This window comes from Rhamphochromis sp. 'chilingali' (assembly GCF_963969265.1).
Source record: "Rhamphochromis sp. 'chilingali' genome assembly, chromosome: 22".
NCBI classification, from domain to species: Eukaryota; Metazoa; Chordata; class Actinopteri; order Cichliformes; family Cichlidae; genus Rhamphochromis; species Rhamphochromis sp. 'chilingali'.
In genome coordinates, this window is record NC_137950.1 from 17,932,724 (window position 1) to 17,952,238 (window position 19,515).

Here is a 19,515-nt window from a genome sequence, read left to right on the forward strand (position 1 = left end):
GTTGATTCTGTTCATCTGGACGTAGCGTTTTGTGGAAGAAATGATTAAGATTGGGGAAAACTACAGTCAGCTGAGACTGAAGAAGTCACTTGGATGAGTGACGAAACGTTTCTCTCACAAAACGCTACGTCCAGATGAACAGAATCAACTTTTGGAGATTTACTTTCCTGGATGATTGAGAAGGCATCAAGACATATATTGCAAAGTGTTTGGTTTGACTTTTCTGCCCCTTTAAAAGGCAACTCTTATCTTTCTCACCATGTCCCCACTTCCTGTCTGTACCAACCACAGGAGTGTGAGTGTGTGAGTGTGCACAAAGTGTGTGTGGAGGGGAGAGCTGTGGCTTTAAATACATTAGAATGATGTTTATTCTACAGTAAGGCTTTTTTTTTTTTCATGTATAACCTCAAATGTTACCAGCTTCCGGGGCATATTGGTTCCTATAGCTTTCAAATTCCGCTAAATAATCATTTTAAAAGTAATTTGTATTGCAAAAACATTTGACTTATATTTGAGAACATAATTTATTCACATTTATTAACTCCTGACTATTATGTGATCTTAATAATCCCACTTCTCTTTCCAGGGCTCCAGTGTCCGGGCTTTGACGCTCTCCACGGCTCTTTGGCTCTTGTCTCTGAGCTTTTTGCCAACGACACATATCGGTCACGTTTTGAGCTCTGTCAAGTAAGCCACCTGGAAGCAGAAGTGAACCGGAAGTTACTTTGATGATGGACTATAAAAATAAACTCCAGAGAGAAGAAAAGAAAAAAACACCCCATGATCATGTCCACAGCGAATATTTAGCACATTTGAAATTTGACACATTGCAGAAACATGATTATAAAGATCGCTTTTATACTTATCTCTGCCAATTTTTGGGTTAGAAATATAAAAATGGTTAAATGTGGAGCTCAGTGGATGCAAAGAGCAGCAGTTTTGTCTATTAACGCCTCTGAGTACCCGAAAAAGTGTTGTGTAGATCCAATGTTGTTATGCTTGTGTGTTTAAAGTCCTCATGCAGGAAAACGCGGATATTATTAGAAATGAATTGTTTATTTTTATGTTACTTAGTCGGAAAATCTTCGTGTTCAGCATTTTCATCCCCTGAAAAATATTGGACATGAATGCATTGCCTGAGGAAGTTGGTTTTTTTTAGACTTTTTAAAATCAGTTCTCGACAGGTCTTCATGGGTGCCATAATTTTTCTTCTTTTTTTAACCTGCACAACCTGAAACAAACTCATCTAAATCTTGCGGGATTGGTGAATTCAATTTTAGCTGCCACATCAAAAATGAGAAAGAACAGAAAAGAAACGTTTTGGTAAATTGGCATCCGTATTTTATTGTGAAAATCACTCTGGGAACTTGTATAAAATACGCCGCTCTTGACTCTGGGCACTTGTTGATCTAGGCGCATACACAGGAAACCGCGCACATCTTACTGAGGACTCGACTCTGCAGGAAACACCCTCTTATTTCACATTTTTATACTAGAAAATTTGCACTAAACGTTCTTGGAGTGTTTGGAAAGAAACGCTCAAACAGGCGCAACTGTCAAACTGAAAAGCTTTAAAAGCGCACTTAGAACGTGGTTATCATGTCTAGCGAAGAGGGTCCAACTCAGCAGCAACAGCCTGAGCAGGAGAAAAAGCCTGATGAGCCTCCCTCAGCTGCTTCGGATGCACCTCAGCAGGAGTCAGGCAGCAGCAGCCCTGCAGCAGAACCACCAGCAGCTGCAGCTGCAGCAGAACCAGCAGCTGTAGCAGAACCACCACCAGCAGCTGTAGCAGAACCACCAGCAGCTGTAGCAGAACCACCAGCCGCTGAGGAGAAGCCGCTCTCCTTCCGCGCTCTGGTACTCACGGGACATGGGGGCTACGACAAAGTCAAGCTGCAGGTGAAGACGATGGCCAAGCCGAAGCTGAAGGCAGGAGAGGTCCTGGTGCGCGTCAAGGCATGCGGGCTGAACTTCGCCGAGCTGCTGGCCAGGCAGGGGCTGTACGAGCTGCTGCCTTCCCCGCCCGTCACGATGGGAATGGAGGGCTCCGGGGTCATTGAAGCGGTCGGGGAGGATGTGAATGACAGGAAAGTGAGTAAAGGCCTGCTAAATGCTTTCCCCACACCCACAAAATTCTACTGTGGTCATGAAAGAGCGTCAGATCAGCGGCTCCGTAGCTGCCAAGCAAAGTATCCGAGCCTTTAATTTTTCTGCATTTCTTGCCAGTGCGTGACGCGTGTAATCTTTTCCAAACGCCAACCCAGAGCGCTGCTGTCATCACTTTCCACGTTTCTTTAGTGAAAACCGTGAACTGAAATCTCTTTTAATAGCTGTTAATTTTAGTTCCTCTCAAATCTCAGAAGGCACAATCAGATTTCTAGCTGACGTGAGTTTGGACTGGCTGTTTCCTTTCTGTGTACCACAGACTCGTCTTTGGCACTCAAGCAGCGACATTTCAATAAACAACCTTAATCGTAGTGTGTTCGTTTGAGCAGCTGCTAGAAAGTGTGACACTTAAGAAAACTGACGGTGTTTGAGTGACAGTCTGGCCTTGACGCGTTTTTAACATTTTCTCCCCTGCACAAAAGAAGCTACGTGTATTTTCTTCTCTGATGAAAAGGCGCATTTCTAAACCAAGTGAGTGTGTGCCTCCTTTTAAATTCTTGAAACTAATGGAAACTCGTAGGCTGTAACACCTGATGTTGGCAATTATACTCGATTATATTTAGAGAGCTGCTGATTTTAGCCTCTTTGAACCTTGCATGCGCCTCACAGCTACATTATGGCACAGTTTAAACACATACTCAAGTAACAAAGCTCTTTCAGTGGCCGAAGGTCATTGCTTTTATGCACTGCGTTTGGTTTTACAGTGGTATGTGTAAGATAACGTCTAAGTGACTCATCGCAAGTAACCTTCATGGATTTATATGCTAATGCCTTTTGCAGAAGTTCTGTAACTTTTCACTTGTTGGTTCAGATTTGTTTGCACAGAAATTAAAAGAGGAAGGGTTTTTTTGTTTTGTTTTTTGTTTTGTTTTTTTTCCCCATCTAACAAGAGTTTCTTATGTTCTGTGTGCACTAATGGAAGGTGGAAAACACTCACACATGACCAACGGCACTATTTAGCCAGCCTACTGGGTTCAGTAGGTGCATTATTTGGTTTGTATGCAAGTCTTGGCAATGGATGACTTCCAGGCAGCAGTTGTGGATGAATGTTGATCTTAACCTTTAAAAAAAATTTTTAATGTTGACATCAGAAACAAAGAAACTGCTTGTTTTAAGATCTGCATGAGTCGAAGGAAAATGAGGCCTTTCTGGGAGTTTTGCACAGTAAATCAGTGCCTCAGTTTATGCTTGTTATGTACTGACATCATGTTGGAGTCATAAAGCTTGTGTCATACAGGGAGGTCTTGTCTAACAAGAATGATCACTGCATTTGCAGGCTCTTTGAACACAAAGTAAGATGGTAGATTAGGTTTCTATGGATTCCAGCACCACTATCGAGTCTGTTTAAAGGTCAGATGCCTTATTGATTCTATCATTAGGGTCCCGATACCTGCTGTGTGACAGAAAAGGCAGCTCTGCACACGTTTTTAATCTTCAGTCTTGCATGTATCTGGCTCAGGTGCAGATTTACTGCTGTGTGTTTGACTTGATTGTTTAGCAGTGCACAAAAAACACGACACTGCCAATGAAAGGTAATCATAAACTTGGATGAAATCTATTCTAGTGGTTTAAACAATTTGGAACTCATCCCTGTAAATTAGCAGCGCAATATTGCAAAGGGACCTTGATTATGTAAAATCCACTTTCATTATTGTTTCTGTATCTGGGGCGCATCTGTATTCTGTATCATCCTCATTTGAATAAGATGTTAAGATAGGAGTGTGTGTGAACTAGAGAAGGCCTAACAGTGAGGTTACTTCTGTTTGTTTGCAAAGGACTTGAATATTCTTCCACCAGATCCAGCTTTTCTTTCTTTATCCATGCAGTTAATTGCATGATGGCTTCATTATGTGTATTTTCTAAGAATCACTGAAAGTCCTCCCAATCCTGAAGTGTCAGCATGGAATTTCCCTCCTCCTCCTCTTTCTCCCCCTTCTTCTTCACCACTTACTGCTCTCCTCCTCTCTTTCCATTCCCTCCATTTTTGTGGATCATATTCATTCCAACACTTCCTTTTTGGAAGGAAGCATCAAAACACAAGACACCACGAAGCACCAGCCGCAGCAGTGCAGGAAGCAGTGAGAAATCCTAACAGGAATTTAAAGGTTAACATGCGAGATAGTTGGTTAAGGTTAGTGTAAGGATGTGGGTGGGACTGCAGTGCAGACAATAACATTTAGGGATGCCAGAGTGTTTTCAGAGACTGATACTGAGAGGCTGGAGCGAGGCTCCAGATGAGAGCGCTTCAGGGTGTGGCTGTTTCATAAGAAGACTGTTTAGATTTGTTATGCAGCTTCTCTTGTCTTTCCAGTTTCCATTTGTTAGTGGTGCTTTTATTTTAGCATCACTAATATATACGATTGTAGCCCACACCTTTACTGCTATTTCAGGAAGATGGGAGCAGCAGTTTTTGTTCCAGCGTTCCAGCTGACTGCCTGAGAAAGGATGCAAGATGCCACCTGTTTGACAAATATGGTCTTTAATTGACTTGATGTGCGAAGCGATGATGTGTTTAGGTCAGCACAGCGCATGCTTTCTGGTCTGGTGCATGTGGTGCAAATGTTAAGCTATCGATGCACTTAACTGCATTTTCTTTCCAAGGCATTTAATCTGTCCTAGGAGTATTTACATGCTATACTATAAACATTTAATTACGTAAATACTGGAGGGAGTTGGGAACCATTTCGCTAAACTTTCTTAGTGTAAGGCACACATTTTCCATTTTCAAGTAGATTTTGCAGATTTTTGGTTTAGAGCATGTGTTAGTCTTGAATGTAAAAACAAAACAATCTGTATGATTGGCTGCTGTAAAATGCACAAACGGTCAGAATGGTATGCAGTCGTTTGAAAAACTAGCTACACCTTTACTGCTTCCATAGAATTACAGGCTCAGCAGCAGCCAGGTGCTGCTAATCACATTCACTTCATTAACTGAGCTCTGCATGTTTAAAAGTATACAAAAACGGTCTTTGGCAATTTGCTGGTCTGAGCATTCAGGTGCATGTTAGCACAATGCCACAATTCTTCTCAAAAGTGGAGGTCCCAACAAACTCACCAAGGTCACGCTTTACCGTTGCTTGGAGAAACTGGGAGTGGGCTGCATCTCAGACTCTACCAGCCTCAGTTAGCATGGTAATTGTTAAACTTGATGACAGTATAATTATGAAAAAGACTGAGCAAGTGTGGCTTGTTCAGCACAGCTGAGATTTGCAAAGACTTCTGGGATAATGCCTTTTGTACAGACAAGACCAAGGTTGGGTGTAATATACAGCGACACATTTGGTGACCAACAATCACAGCATATCACCATAAACGCCTCATACAACTGTCAAGCATGGTGGTAGAGGTGATAATTTGGGCTTGTTGCTTGCAGTCATTTAGGTGACCACAAATTTTTCTGTATACCAAAATATTCTAGTCGAATGTGAAGCTACCTGTCTGAGAGTAAAAGCTTGGCCCAAATCGAGTCATGCAACATGACGATCTCAAGAATGGCAGCAAATCTGCAACAAACTGTCTGAAAGAGGAAAAGAGTCGAGGTTTTACAATGACAAAGTCAAAGTTCAGACTGCAACCTGACTGAAATGCTGTGATGACTGAAAGTCATACAGCAAATGACTGTCAAGCTACAGCTGCTAGCTTTGGTTCCAGTGGGGTTGGGTTTGCTTCTCCCCTGTTATGAAAAGTTTAGAATTAAGAGGATGTGCTTTTGTTTTCACACGACTCTGAATTATGGATGAAGATCTGCTCTTTCTCTCGGCTACTGAGATGCTTTAGTGGCAAAGACAGATTTCGATGCACTAAAATGAGCTGCAGAAAACCAGGCGTGGCGCTAGTTTTTGTCACGACTGACTCAAATGAGCAGCAGGTTTTCACTGTCCTATTTGCACTCTGTAGTCTCTGCAGTGACTTCACTTTATGTCAACCTTCCAAGAAATGAACTCAGCCCTTCTTTAAGAAAGGGGGAAAAACAGGCTATTATGAATTTTTGAGTTGATCCTGCAAGTTTTTAATGTTTCACAAGTGCAGGGGTTGAGAAATCGAGTGTGTCATCTGAGGTGGAAGTTGAGGCTTTTACAATAACTCGCCAAAAATTGGGGCACACACGCATACCGTGTGTGTGTGTGTGTGTTTACTGTGTTTGCGAGTGTAAATATTTGTGTGTGTCATCTGTCTATTGTCATGGCCTGTGTGCAGCAGGAAGTGGGTGTGACTCAGCTCTTGAAGCTGTTTTAGCAGGAAACTGCAGCATTCATGATCAGATCAGGCTGCTTTCCTGCACCCCTCACATTTTTGGAACTTTTCGCAACATTGGTCATATGACTCTTTGAATTTGGGAAGGCTGTTAAACATGAACAGCATTTCCCATAAGCCCCCATATCTGATGTCCCCATTACCAGAGAATGAATGTTAAAATGTCGTCTTGTTTAATGGTTTTAGTTTGTTTGAGAGGGTGCTGTGAGTTTCACTGAGGCACAGAAGTTTGTGGACTCAAAGACAATGTAGTGAGAATGTATTTTTGGAAAGAATGCATGAAATATAAATCTCTAATAATCACAAGGCTGACTTGGGGGTTTTTTCCCGTTAGAACTGGAGGGGAAAAAAACCCAATGTCCAAAGAAAAACATGGAAAGACCTCCAGAAACCCTGGAGAACTATTGCTCGAGACCACAAAATAATAAAGTCCTTGAGAGCAAAAATGTAAAGAAATAAAGGGTGGCTGAAGATTTTTGCACAGCACTGTATGAGAAATGGAGCAAATGCGATTCTTTTCACCGTTTATCTTTTTAGAAACGATGCCTATTCAAGTTACAGGCGCTCAGTTTCCCTACTTTTGGTTCTACAGACTTTGCCTGTTATTGTTCAGCCTTTGAGATATTAGTCTGAGGTTTCTTCCCCCACAGTGGAAATATGCAGTTGTTTTGTACTTTCTACAAAGATCAATAGAACGCCAGGTTTCAAAATGTGGGGCACTGAGCTGCTGAAAGTGGGGCATAGATGACCACAGGAGGAAAACTAATCAGAGTGAAACTAAGCTGAATGACAGGAAAGTTTAAAAAGCACTAATTTAACTTCCCCACTTTTGTTTTTTACTTTCAGATTAGCATCAGGTGTAATTTGTGTTTACTGATTTATAATTTTGTTAAATCAAACTTTTAAGCTTCCCGTATTAAGTTGATATGAAGAAATGCATCATTCCACAGCTGTGAACGTCTGTGTTTTAGTTTGACTTCACAACACCTTCTCCCTGTCCCCCTCTTTCCTTCCCTCAGGTTGGCGATCGTGTCATCGCATTGGCCCGCAGCGGCATGTGGCAGGAAGTAGCTGTCGTGAGCGCTGACCGCACCTTCCTTATGCCCGAGGAGATGAGTTTTGAGGAAGGTGCTGCTTTAACTATTAACTACATGACCGCCTACATGATGCTGTTTGAGATGGCCAATCTTAGGCCGGGCAAAAGCGTTCTTATACACATGGCAGCAGGTAAGACTCGTGGAGACGCCTGAAAATAATTTCCAAATAAAATTAGTGAGGAGTTCTTGTTTTTATTCTTCTTCGTTTCTCACATGTGAGATTGCACAGCAACAGAGGCTCTATAAATGAGTATAAATGCTGAGAATAGTGACGTCCACTCGTGCAGGCGACACCATAGAGTCCACACAGTGCAGAAGTATAAATTGCACATTACGTGGCGAGGAGCTGAAACAGCGGTTGCACCCTGGTGTAAGATGATAAACACTGTTTTGATGTGTATCCTAAAATTATCAAATGACCCAGTTTTTGTTTGTTACATCAAATCATTACTCAGTTAATTGATTATTTTTATAATCGTACGCATAGCCTTAGTGTGAAAATTAGTTTGAGGAATAGATAATGAAGGATCTCCTCAGACTAGCTCAGTGGCATCCCCAATGTTGTGTGACAAGACTACTCTCGTTATCAGTTAATTAGAAGGTGTAACAAACCTTCTGTCAGTCTCCTGGGTAACGTGTAAAGAGTCGCACAGCACGCTCCCTCCTGCTAATCAGCTCTTTGAATGCAGCTGCATTTCTGTGCTCAAGGATTATCAGCTAAAAGACTTAAAATCAGCAGTGAAGAGGTGTGTTATGTCAAAACATCTTCATACAAAACTGGATTATTATCACAAATGGTTGCTTGGGCAACACTTCTCAAATGCAAATTTCTTACACAAAACCATCTGTAATGAGTGTGCATGTCCAGGAGTTATAAACCAAGGCCTTTGTTAGCTGTATGTCACAGTTATAGGGTCAGCTAGTGTGACATTTCACTTCTGCCTTTGATCAAATAGAGATCACCACACTCTTATTAGGAAAACTAAAAGTTTGCATTGCATGTGCAGTTGACACCTTCAGCTATGAGTCTGTGATGACATTTTTCACATTGTTACTGAAAATATCTTGAACTTGTGAAACAGCTGCACAGCATATAATATAGCTGTGATAGTTATGAGCATGTGGTATAATCCAGTTAGAGCTGAGAGAATTGAGGAAGTGTGTGTTTAGCTTTGCACTTTATTCAGTTTGAATTCAAAGATTTTACGTTGTGTTGTCACAGCAGCACAAATATCTGCGTGTTTGATCCCCCTATACTGAGTCGAAGAATAGAGGACAGTTACTGTGATGCTCAGTTGCTCTTCTGCTCCTCTGCATCCTCCCTCTCAAAGGCTTGCTCATCACTGTTGAGTGGGTGAATGGGTGTCAGCTGACCTGTGTGAATCATGAGGGCAGAAAGGATTACTGGTGAACCTGCAGGCCCAGGCGGTCATCATCTTCAAAAGCCTTTCACTGTTAAGTGGAAATGGGCCACAGAGATCAGAAAGCACTGCTTTCTATGTCGCCTTTTGTTCACCTGTCTTCTGAGGTTTCCACCCTCTAAGGCTACGTACACGGGTATTTTTGAAAACGGAGATTTTCCGTTTTCGTTTTAAAAAATAATCCCATCCACACGTAAAGGCAGAAATGAAGGAAAACGCTGCTATGAACATGCCAAAGCAGCAGGTGGCGCTAGATTCCTAACCGTGCAGAAATGTTGGCCAATCAGAAGTCTAGAAGCCTCGGTGGGAAAAAGTAAACAAAGCTGGGGCATAGAAGCAGAACCATGTGTGGAGGGACAGTAACTGTGTGTATATGTAAGCATTTAAACACTGCAGAGAGTAGAAGTAACAGTATTGTAGAAATTCATTTCACCGAAACAATAACGTGGCGCACAGTGTGACGTCAAAAAATGCGCACACCTTTGACGCTGCGTTTTCTCCGTTTTTTCTAGTCCACACCTAAATGCAAAAACGGAGTTTTCAAAAATATCCACCCTGGACGGAGTTTTTAAAAATCTTCGTTTTCAGTGACCAAACACGCCGTTTACGTGTGGACTAAAGGTGCAAACGCATAGAAAAATCTGCGTTTTCAAAAATACCCGGGTACGTGTGGACGTAGCCTAAGTCGCATCTCTAAATTACGCTCTCCGTGGAATTGGGTGTGATGTGGAGAGCGAGAGGACATTAGGGGGAAAAGGTGAGGCGATGACGCAGTAATAATCTGACCAGCTCCGATTTAATACCGGCCCATGCTGGTGTATTTCCTACAAAATCATAAATAATGTTGCTCCAAAACAATCGCTGGCTAATCAGTGTTGTGATGACTCCACATGATGACTCCACCTTAAAGCATTAATTTATTGCCAATTTAAATCTAATGAGGATCATAATTTAATTAAGAAGTAAATGTGACTTCAGTGGTAATATTTTGATAAGAAACTAACTCGACTAACATTTTTTACTTGGATAATTTTCCCATAGACCTTTTATTCATTTCTCATCACCTTTTTGCTCAAGAGTTGTCCTCAGTATGATGTGATTCAATCACCAGTTACTAGGGGAAAAATGCATTTCCCAACTGGTTGAAAATCAGTCTGAGGGGTCACTGACCAGTCTGTAGGCCTGTGCAACTGGGGTTTAAATAATAATTTTCCCATTAACTTCATCAACGTCTAGCAACCACTTGGGAAATGCTTTTTAACTAAAGCAGTGATTTTACTTTAGAAACGTGACCCAGTAGAGATGCACGCTGCAGCCTGACTGCTTGGTGAAGTTCAGGGTCTGGCTGCTGGGCTGGGGTCAGCATCCAGTCAACCCAACTTCACTCTGGGTTCTTGGCTAGCTTAGCGTTACCATGCTCTCATTGTGCTGAAGTTGTTGTCATAATAGCATAATACAGTCGTTTCACTGTGCAGTAAAAAATTAAAGTTATATCCACGCTGCAGACTGCGTCACTATTTTCCTCCTCTACGAACTGAAATCAACTGATTTTAGCACAAGTGGAAGCAGAACCGATGAGCGTAATTGACAGGCAATAGAGTAGAATACAACGGAATAATTAAAAGGAATTGAGCTATCGGGTCTTGATTCCCATTCCTACTCATGACCTATTGTTGTGGCTTGGTCTGTAGGCCTTTATTCCTTGATCCTACAATGTCACTATGATTTTTAGGCCCAAAATGGTGCACAAGTTAACATTAAGGTCACATCTCTGGCTGCAAGGAGTGAGACTGTACTGAGATTTTCGAGTACCGCTCCCTCCTGACCATTTAAAAGAATGACTATTTAAAGCACTTGTGCTTTGACTTCAGACTCTGAAGCTCCATTCAACATTTGTTCAAAGCTCTTCTGGTAGAGAGAAGTCTTATGAAGAGGATCAAGGCCTGGAAAAGGTTGTGATGAATGAGAGGGCCTAATGCAAAACAGACACCCAGGAGACTCTGGTGTCCTGTGTGAGACGGTCTGTAATTTTTGAAGTGTAACTTTTTTCTTTCTTGTGTGTGTGTGTGTGGGGGTGTGGTTAGTTTTAAGGACAACATAATAATTCGAGTCAAAATGGACAAAACATTAAACAGGTGTTAGAAAGACAAATGTCTCCCATTCGTGACCTTTACCCTTAGATTGCAAAGCCATGACATCATTTATCAGCTGCAGTCATGGTCCTGGAGCAGCATTACTTATGCTGCTGTAGAAACAACACCTACATATTGATGTACGGTCTGGCTCTTAACCACTTAGCATTTTATTTACAGCGCATACAGGACGTTTAAGCCAAAACGTGTAAAAGGTCAAAACGAGTTATACAACAGATGCAGAACTTTCCACATGTGAAGAATGGAATCTACCGGTCTTCTCATGCTTTATCTTTTTATCAAATGCAAATATTAACTGATTACACAAATTCAGATGGGCAAAGTTGATATCTTGTAAAGTGTTTTGTCTCAATCATTAGTCATTAGATTTGTAAAAGCTCACTACAGTTGCTTGGTAACAACAGTATCGTCATTTAAATTTCCCCTTAAAATGTTAGTATTTACTAGGAGCCCGGTTGAGTACTAACTCAACATTCAAAGCAAGCATAGTTTGAATGTTTGAGAAAATTGCTGAGTGGTTCAGAGAGAGACTGCACATAACCTCTTTTGCTGAAAGTGAAACACCTGCTCCTCCTGTTCTCATGCCGGTCTTTGCTGCTGTCTGCACATCTGTAGGTGGTGTGGGTATTGCTGCTACCCAGCTGTGTCAAACTGTGCAGGATGTGACTGTTTTTGGCACGGCGTCGGCTTCCAAACATGAGACTATTACCCAAGGCGGGGTAACTCACCCCATCGACTACCGCACCAAAGACTACGTGGAGGAAATCCGCAAAATCAGCCCGAAGGGTAAAAAAAAAAATACTCTTGTTTTACTACTGCACAAATGGAAATCCTTGCCTCATGTTTTCGTTGTGTTGAACATTGTCATGTTCTGTTATCTAGAAATTTACAAAGCTTTGCCCTTTTATTTCTGTCTCTGCAGGTGTGGACATCGTTCTCGACCCCCTTGGTGGCTCTGACACCCAAAAAGGCTATAGTTTGTTGAAGCCCCTGGGCATGATTATAGTCTTTGGTAAGACGCACAAACAAAAAATGCATTGTGTAGACATCCTTTGGGGGGGGGATCTTTGGTGTTTCTACTAAAGCTTTATTTCACTTGGTTTATTTAACCTGTCATGGTGTTTTAAATTATTTATTTTTAAAATGAGACCTGATTAGATTGGCGAAGTAGCATTTTATTTTAAATGAGTGTATAATTTGTTTTCCTCCTACACACGCTGTCATTGTAATGTCGGCCTCATTTTTTTTTTTTCTTTCCCTTTTATGCAATGAATACCGAGCTGTTCAAGGCTAAAGCTGTATCCAAGTTCCATAACATGCAGCAGCTTCAAAAGCAGGAAGATGGAAACTGTTGCTCTTCGATACAGTGCTAAAAGGCAATGGATCGTCTCTCTAAAAGAACTTTAAGATGCAGTATGATGGGGCATGATCATACAGGACTCTAAATAAATTTCAGATTTAATAGGGAGCCAGTGAAGCTAATATCTTAAAGGCAGTCTTGCATGTTGTTCCTGAGCCAGGTTATGCTGGAGGTCTTTTCTTGTTTAAAAAAAAAAAAAAAAAAAAAGAATTCTTCCTCCTCACTGTTGCCAAGTGCCTCCTGATTGGAGATCATCTGATTGTTGGGGTTTTCTCTCTAATATTGCACTTTCCTTAAATTATAAACGGTGCCTCTTGTGAATTAGTGCAGTATAAATAAAATTGAGGTGAACAGCCTTGTTGGTAGTAGTCTAAAATGCAGCCACACCTGTGGCTTCTCTGACATGGATCAACAGGTTTGGAGCCAGCTCTGAGTTGATGCTCGGCAGATGTAAACATTAATTAAGGTAGCAGACACCGTAGGTGTGGGGTGAGTCCAGTTGTGAAAACATGAGGATGTTTTGCACGTGTAATCTGCTCCTCTAACTGCCGGAATAAATGGCTCAATCTTGAAAGGTCGATGTGCCGCTTTTCTCCTTATGAATGGAACATCAGAGGTTCAGGATTTGGGATTACAGTCCTAGGTTAAAATGCTCTCATCTGACCATGTTTTCAAAGCAAGTCTGTGCTGATTCACCACTGTTGTTAAGCAAGTCGGTAGCTTTGCACAGCAGAATTCCCTGTACTTAGCATGCTTCAGTGTTAGTTGACCCATCTGAAAGCATAGAAAATTATAACCTGATAACAGTTTTAAATAATGACTTTAAGATTTGTTTTAATTAAACTGAACTGAAAACCTTGGCTTTGACATATTTTTGAGATATGACCAAACTGGGGACAAAATGAAGCTGGGTTCAAACTCACAAAGACATGGGGCATTAAACTGTTTACCTTCTCTTGTGGGGTAGTTTGGCCCTGATGCATCTTCTCCACTGACATCATGCACGTGATTAATGGCGAGTCTGTCTCATGCAATTTACAAGAAGAATTCAAGAATTCCATTTCTCCTGTACTGGCTTCCCTTCATTGGCTTCCTGTTAAATCCAGAATTAAATTCAAAATCCTGCTCCTCACATACAAGGTCTTAAATAATCAGGCCCCATCTTATCTTAATGACCTGGTAGCAGATCACCCAATTAGCGCGCTTCACTCTCGCACTGCAGGCTTGCTTGTTGTTCCTAGAGTATTTAAAAGTAGAATGGGAGGGAGAGCCTTCAGTTTTCAGGCCGCTCATCTGTGGAACCAGCTTCCAGTTTCGATTCGAGAGACAGACACTATCTCTACTTTTAAGATTAGGCTTAAAACTTTCCTTTTTGCTAAAGCATATAGTTAGGGCTGGACCAGGTGACCCTGAATCCTCACTTAGTTATGCTGCAATAGATGTAGGCTGGTGGGGGATTCCCATGATGCATTGAATAGTTCTTCTTCAGTCACCTTTCTCACTCACTATGTGTTAATAGACCTCTCTGCATTGAGTCATACGTGCTATTAATCGCTGTCTCTCTTCCAAAGCATTTTTTTTTTTTTTTTTTTTTTTTTGTTGTCCTGTCTTCCTTCTCTCACCTCAACCAGTTGCAGCAGATGGCCCCGCCCCTCCCTGAGCCCGGTTCTGCCGGAGGTTTCTTCCTGTTAAAAGGGAGATTTTCCTTCCCACTGTCGCCAAAGTGCTTGCTCACAGGGGGTCATATGATTGTTGGGTTTTTCTCTGTATGTATTATTGTAGGGTCTACCTTACAATATAAAGCACCTTGAGGTGACTGATGTTGTGATTTGGCCTTGCATAAATAAAACTGAATTGAAATCAGAGTTGATGCTCAAACATTTATTTGCAACGCAGTAAAGTTAAAGGAGGTTGTGATAAGGTAGTGAGACGATTATTGTGAAGTTTGGGGGTTTTTCTGCCTTTTTTCAATGTTCCCTTAATCACTGTTTGACATTGCAGGTGCAGCCAATTGTGTGACGGGCCAGAGGAAGAACCTGCTGGCCATGGCAAAGACCTGGTATAACCAGCTCTCTCTGAACACCATGAAACTGATGCAGTCCAACAAAGCTGTCAGCGGCTTCCACCTGGGATACATCACTGATGAGCAGCTCTTCGGCAGGACTATGTCTACGCTGCTTGAGCTCTACAAGCAGGGAAAGATCAAGCCCCGCATTGACTCCAGCTATCACTTTGAGGAGGTAAGTCTGATCGGGTTTGCAGTGTAAAAAAAAAAAATAAATAAAACAATTCCTTGTTTTTGAAGATGCTTGTTGGAACTGCTTCTGTATTTACTTTACTGCATATTGAAGTATACATTGACATTTATCTTGCTCTCGAATGGGTAAGAGCCTTCCTCTGGATAATTATCGTAGTCATTGATGCATTTCAGCTGGTAGGAAGTTATTTATTCATCAGTGATGCCATACGCAGCTTCTCATTTCTTAAAGAATCAGGGTCGGGTTTTAGACAAATCCTTGGGTTGTGTAAAAGGCATTGCTCCAGTTTTAGATGGGTAATGGATAATGGCCCAAAACAATATTAATATCTAGAAGAATAGTGAAACTTTATCTTTGAGGAAGAAATGTTGGTGGGGATGGGTGGAGTGCAGGCAAAGAATCTTGAATGGTTGTGATCAGAGATTGCAACCTGAAAGCTTTGTTTGCTAGTCAAGATAAGAGCACCTTCCACATGCACAAGACAACAAGGGATTGGGACTAAGCATGTAGCCTTAAGAAAAGTCAGGTAGGCTAGCTAGGGATAGAAGCTTTAGTTTGCTAGAGAGCATAATGAGGATACTGGAACAACTGAAAGGGTTTGTAGTCTGATTCTGATTCACCCTGTTCCCCAGTGTCAGGGTAAGAAGATGGGTGAATGAAGTGATGCTTAGTGCCTACCATATGAGCCTGCAGGGTCAGTGCTGTGAACTGGTGGTACTTCAGTTAGTCTGGTCTGCATTCAGTGATGTTATTCAAAAAAAAATAAAAATTGTCTGACTGCTTGAATTCACTGAATGGCCAGGTTTTCCCATCAGTCCCATCTTTTTCTCCCTTGATGATACAGACGTGTTCCGAGATGACAATGAGAGAGCAGTTTGGGGAACATTACATGTCAATTTCACCACAGTCCAGAATTTCACCCCACTGGGAATCTTTGGGATGTGTTGGCGAAGACTCTGCTCATCAAATCAAGATCTTGGCAAAAAATGAATGCCACCCTGGATAGAAATAAATGTGACTTTGATTAGCCTCATCAAATGATGCTGTCTAAGCATGCGCCATCATCAAGCCTAAAGGCAGGTGAATTAAATATTAGCCTGTGACTTATTTGGCTGGGCAGTGGCTAATTCAGCATGGGGCAGACTTTGTTCACCTTTCAATTAAAGCTGCTCAAATCAAGTGGGGGACTTAGATCTTCCACAGTGATCAGTCTTTTGCTGCTATGTACAGTCAGGTTTTTTTTTTTTTTTGCTTTTTATTGCCTTTTCACTCATCAGCTGCACTTCCTTCCTGCAGTTCTCTAATATATAGGTTAGGTTTCCAGTACCAAATTTAGCAAGCAGGAAATGAATGTAGGGAAACGGATGGTTGTAAAAGCCGATGGTTTCCTTCTAGAAATAGTGGACACAAAACAGGGCCGAAGCAAAGCACCCTATACATGTTGTGGTGTGTATGTGTGTGGGGCTCCATGTCTGCTTGATGTGTAAATATGCATCCATTAGCTGAAAATAATAAGACTTTTGTAAGGTAACTGCAAGTCATTGTTGTGCCATATGTGGCCAAGTTGGTATGTGTCTCTCTCTCGCGCTCTCGCTCTCTCCTCCTCCTCCCCCCCCCCCATCCCTTAAACATTCAAACAAGAACTTTGTTATTGCCCAGAGAGGAACTTTACAGCAGATTGTGTTTATCGGGGTTTTAGTGACTCGCAAATAGTTTTTGGCTGCATTTAAATGGCTGATGCGCTCAGTTACTGCCCAATGTGAACATCTGCTCTGCTCCCCTGTCTCTTCTCAGGTGACTGAAGCCATGAAGCGCATGCACGAACGCCAAAATATTGGAAAAGTCATCCTTCTTCCTGAACCCAAGAAGGAGGAAGAGATGCCAAAGTCCAATGCTGAGGCTGGGGAAAATGTGGAAAAAAATGATGCTGCCATCAGCGAGAAGAAAGAAGAGGAAGTTGAAGCAGAAAAGGATTGAGTAAGAGTGTTTATTTCGAGGGTTTCCTTTTTTGCTCTGCTGTTTAAGGAAAAAAAAAAAAAAAAAGGCAGGGTGAAGGAAAAAAGCAAGATGTCATGAATTCTTTGTCAGTATTTTTTTGGAAATGTTGATGGATTTTTGTTGTGCAATATGGTTATACTGTGGTGTCTTTGTCTGGAACACTTGTTTGTAACTTTTAAATAAAATGTCACTGCATTCTGATACATCACCTGAAGAAAATGCATTCTGATTACGGACTGTTGTTAAAATTCACAATTGGTAAAAGAAGACGGCATTTGTTTGTTTTTGTTTTTTTTGGTTTCCTATGACAACAGCTTGATCGCAGCTCTAACATAACACTGGTGATAACAACATACCAGGGCTGGTGCTTATAAAACTGAACACTGACTAATCACTTTGAAAAGTAGGACTGACGAGCTTTGCTTAAAAACAGAAAATTGCACTTTTACCAGTGTTTAAATGGGACTGTGCTGCCTTCAGACTACAATCGTGTCTACCACAGCATCTAATCTGCCAACAGCGCCTCTTCAAAATTGGCACACCAATGAACCAACATCACAACGTGCATTATAAAGATCGTCCAGCTGCATATACAGTTAAGATCATTTGGGCAAGATGTTAATAAAAAATTATTATTTTTTTTTTTTTTTTTTCCTGCACATCACCATGGTGGACTTTAAATCAAACAATCAACACTCGACTGAAGTGCAAACTTGCAGCATAAATTTAAGGGGTTTAACAAAAATTTACATTAACATTTTTGGACCTTTGGGTTGTTTTGTTTTTAAATACACTAGTGGGACAAAGTTGTCTCATGTTTGACATTATTATTATTTATTTATTTTTTTGGATCATGAGCCGTTCCTTCCCCATATTTCCTAGTTTTCAGAACCGTGCAGGCTATTAGATGCTTTCTGGCAAAGTCTATGGCTGCCTTGAGTGTAACTAGAGGTTTGCACTTTGTTGTAAGACCCTCTGCATTTCCATTAATGAAGCCATCCCTTGATTGTAGTCCTTGATTGCCTCAAGGGTGTTACTGACTTCAGTAGTTCAAAGTAGGTTTTTTTTGGGGGGGGTTAAATCATTGGGGGGGGAAATCTTCAGCGGGCTTTTGGTGTTCTTTACCTGGTCAGCACGTATTTTTAGAAATTATCAGATTGTTGATCTGACCATTCCTAAGGGTTTTGCTACCTCACTGGTGGGTTTTGTTTTTCTAGCCTAATCTCTCTGAGGTTCATATTTAACATTACAATGAAAAGTTATACAATACAAATTCAACACTTCAGATATTCTGTCCACTTCATTTGTCATTAATGACAAGTGAACAGCTCTCACCTTGGCTATGTTGTCAAATTAATTTTGAGGCTCTGAAAATGTCTAATTTCTAAACAATTCATCCAAAATATTTGTCAAATCCCTTTAATCAAAGCGGAAAGTTTGCACCTCAGTTGTTTGGTTTTTACAATCTCCTGTCTTTACACAGGCAAAAATTACATATCTAACTCCACACAGGCTGGATTATGCATGAAAATGATCTTCAATCATACAGTGTCAGCGTATGTCATTTTGGGTATTATTCAGGGTAAAAACTCAACTTAAATAAGGACAGTGTTTCAATTTAAAGTAAGTGGGGTGCTTGCATGTTCTGAGAATTTTGTGATCACCCTAAAAGAAGAATTTCCATTAAGATTGGCAAGTTTATTTAACAAAAGAATTTTGTATTTGTAATTTATGATTTTGATCATTCACTTTTACACTTTCCTCCAAATTTTCAACATTTGTTATTAATTTTGGGAAAAAAAAGACCATAATTATGTTATCTGGATGCATTTGAGGGTTCAAACAGCTCATGTGTTCTGCAGAAAGACCTTCCACCTAAATATAGTTTTTTTTTAAAGTATATTAATCCTGATAATTATGTGAATTAATAACAATCAATTATTTCCTGTTTAATACGAATAACACTTGTGATTATTGCCCTACTAATGTGTGTAATGATGAGATGCCTTTTTTTCTTCTCCCACTTACTCTGCAGTGACAAATGTTGTTACACAGATCTTTGTTTAAGGAAAGCCTGTGTCGGTGTGTTATTGTGTCGCTTTTGCAGTTTCCTCACTTATTTGTGCCAAATCTGAAACCAGCTTTCACCACTGCTGTCAAGCCAACTGTGAATAACAATTAGAGGGACTTCCGTGCCTTGGCAGTCACTCTTGTGTTTTCTTCCAAAGAATGTCCCACTGAAACGGTTTGGCGAACCGTTTCAAGGCAGGTTTCTTTCCTCAGTTTTCTTCTGTGCTTTAGATGCGTTCTTAAATCCTTCACTGCCATCGTTACAATCAAAGTTTACAGGATTACAGCGCGTGTTACTTAGCAATTCCTTGTCTCCGCATTGATGCATTTTATACTTTTTTTCTGTTGTTGCTGATGTTGTCTTTTGGTCATTGCTTGCATATCTGCTCCTTTGAATGGATGACCTATATAAGTGGCGTTGGGGCTCAGTAGTGCAGATGTTTTGTCCAGATGTGGGTGTAATTCAATGCTCGAAGCGGAGGATCCGGAGCACAAGAGGAAGAGTTTTCCCTCCGTCCACACCATCCCAGCGCCTCACATTCCTCTCTCCACCCTCTCAGTGCTGCTTTGTGTCTTTCTGTCTCTAGAGCTTAACTCTCAAACTGCACCTCCCTTTCCAGCAGAGCCGGTTTCTGTAGAGCACTTGTAACAAAGTTTCACAGACAGTGTTTTATGTTATTTACATTTGTGACATTTCTTTAGGCGACTTGGACTAGTATTGTTAAGTTTGGCCAGCAT

General features: G+C 41.1%; 1 protein-coding gene across 1 annotated transcript; it reads left to right on the plus strand.

Annotated features, from left to right (window-relative positions):
• The first annotated feature begins 1,401 nt into the window (after nt 1-1,401).
• Nucleotides 1,402-16,910, plus strand: LOC308390338 (synaptic vesicle membrane protein VAT-1 homolog). Its single transcript, XM_080872242.1, has 6 exons — nt 1,402-2,091; nt 7,440-7,647; nt 11,707-11,877; nt 12,014-12,103; nt 14,453-14,691; nt 16,504-16,910. The coding sequence occupies exons 1-6, from the start codon at nt 1,600-1,602 to the stop codon at nt 16,684-16,686; spliced, it is 1,383 nt and encodes a 460-aa protein (XP_080728368.1). The 5' UTR covers nt 1,402-1,599; the 3' UTR covers nt 16,687-16,910.
• Nucleotides 16,911-19,515: the final 2,605 nt, after the last annotated feature.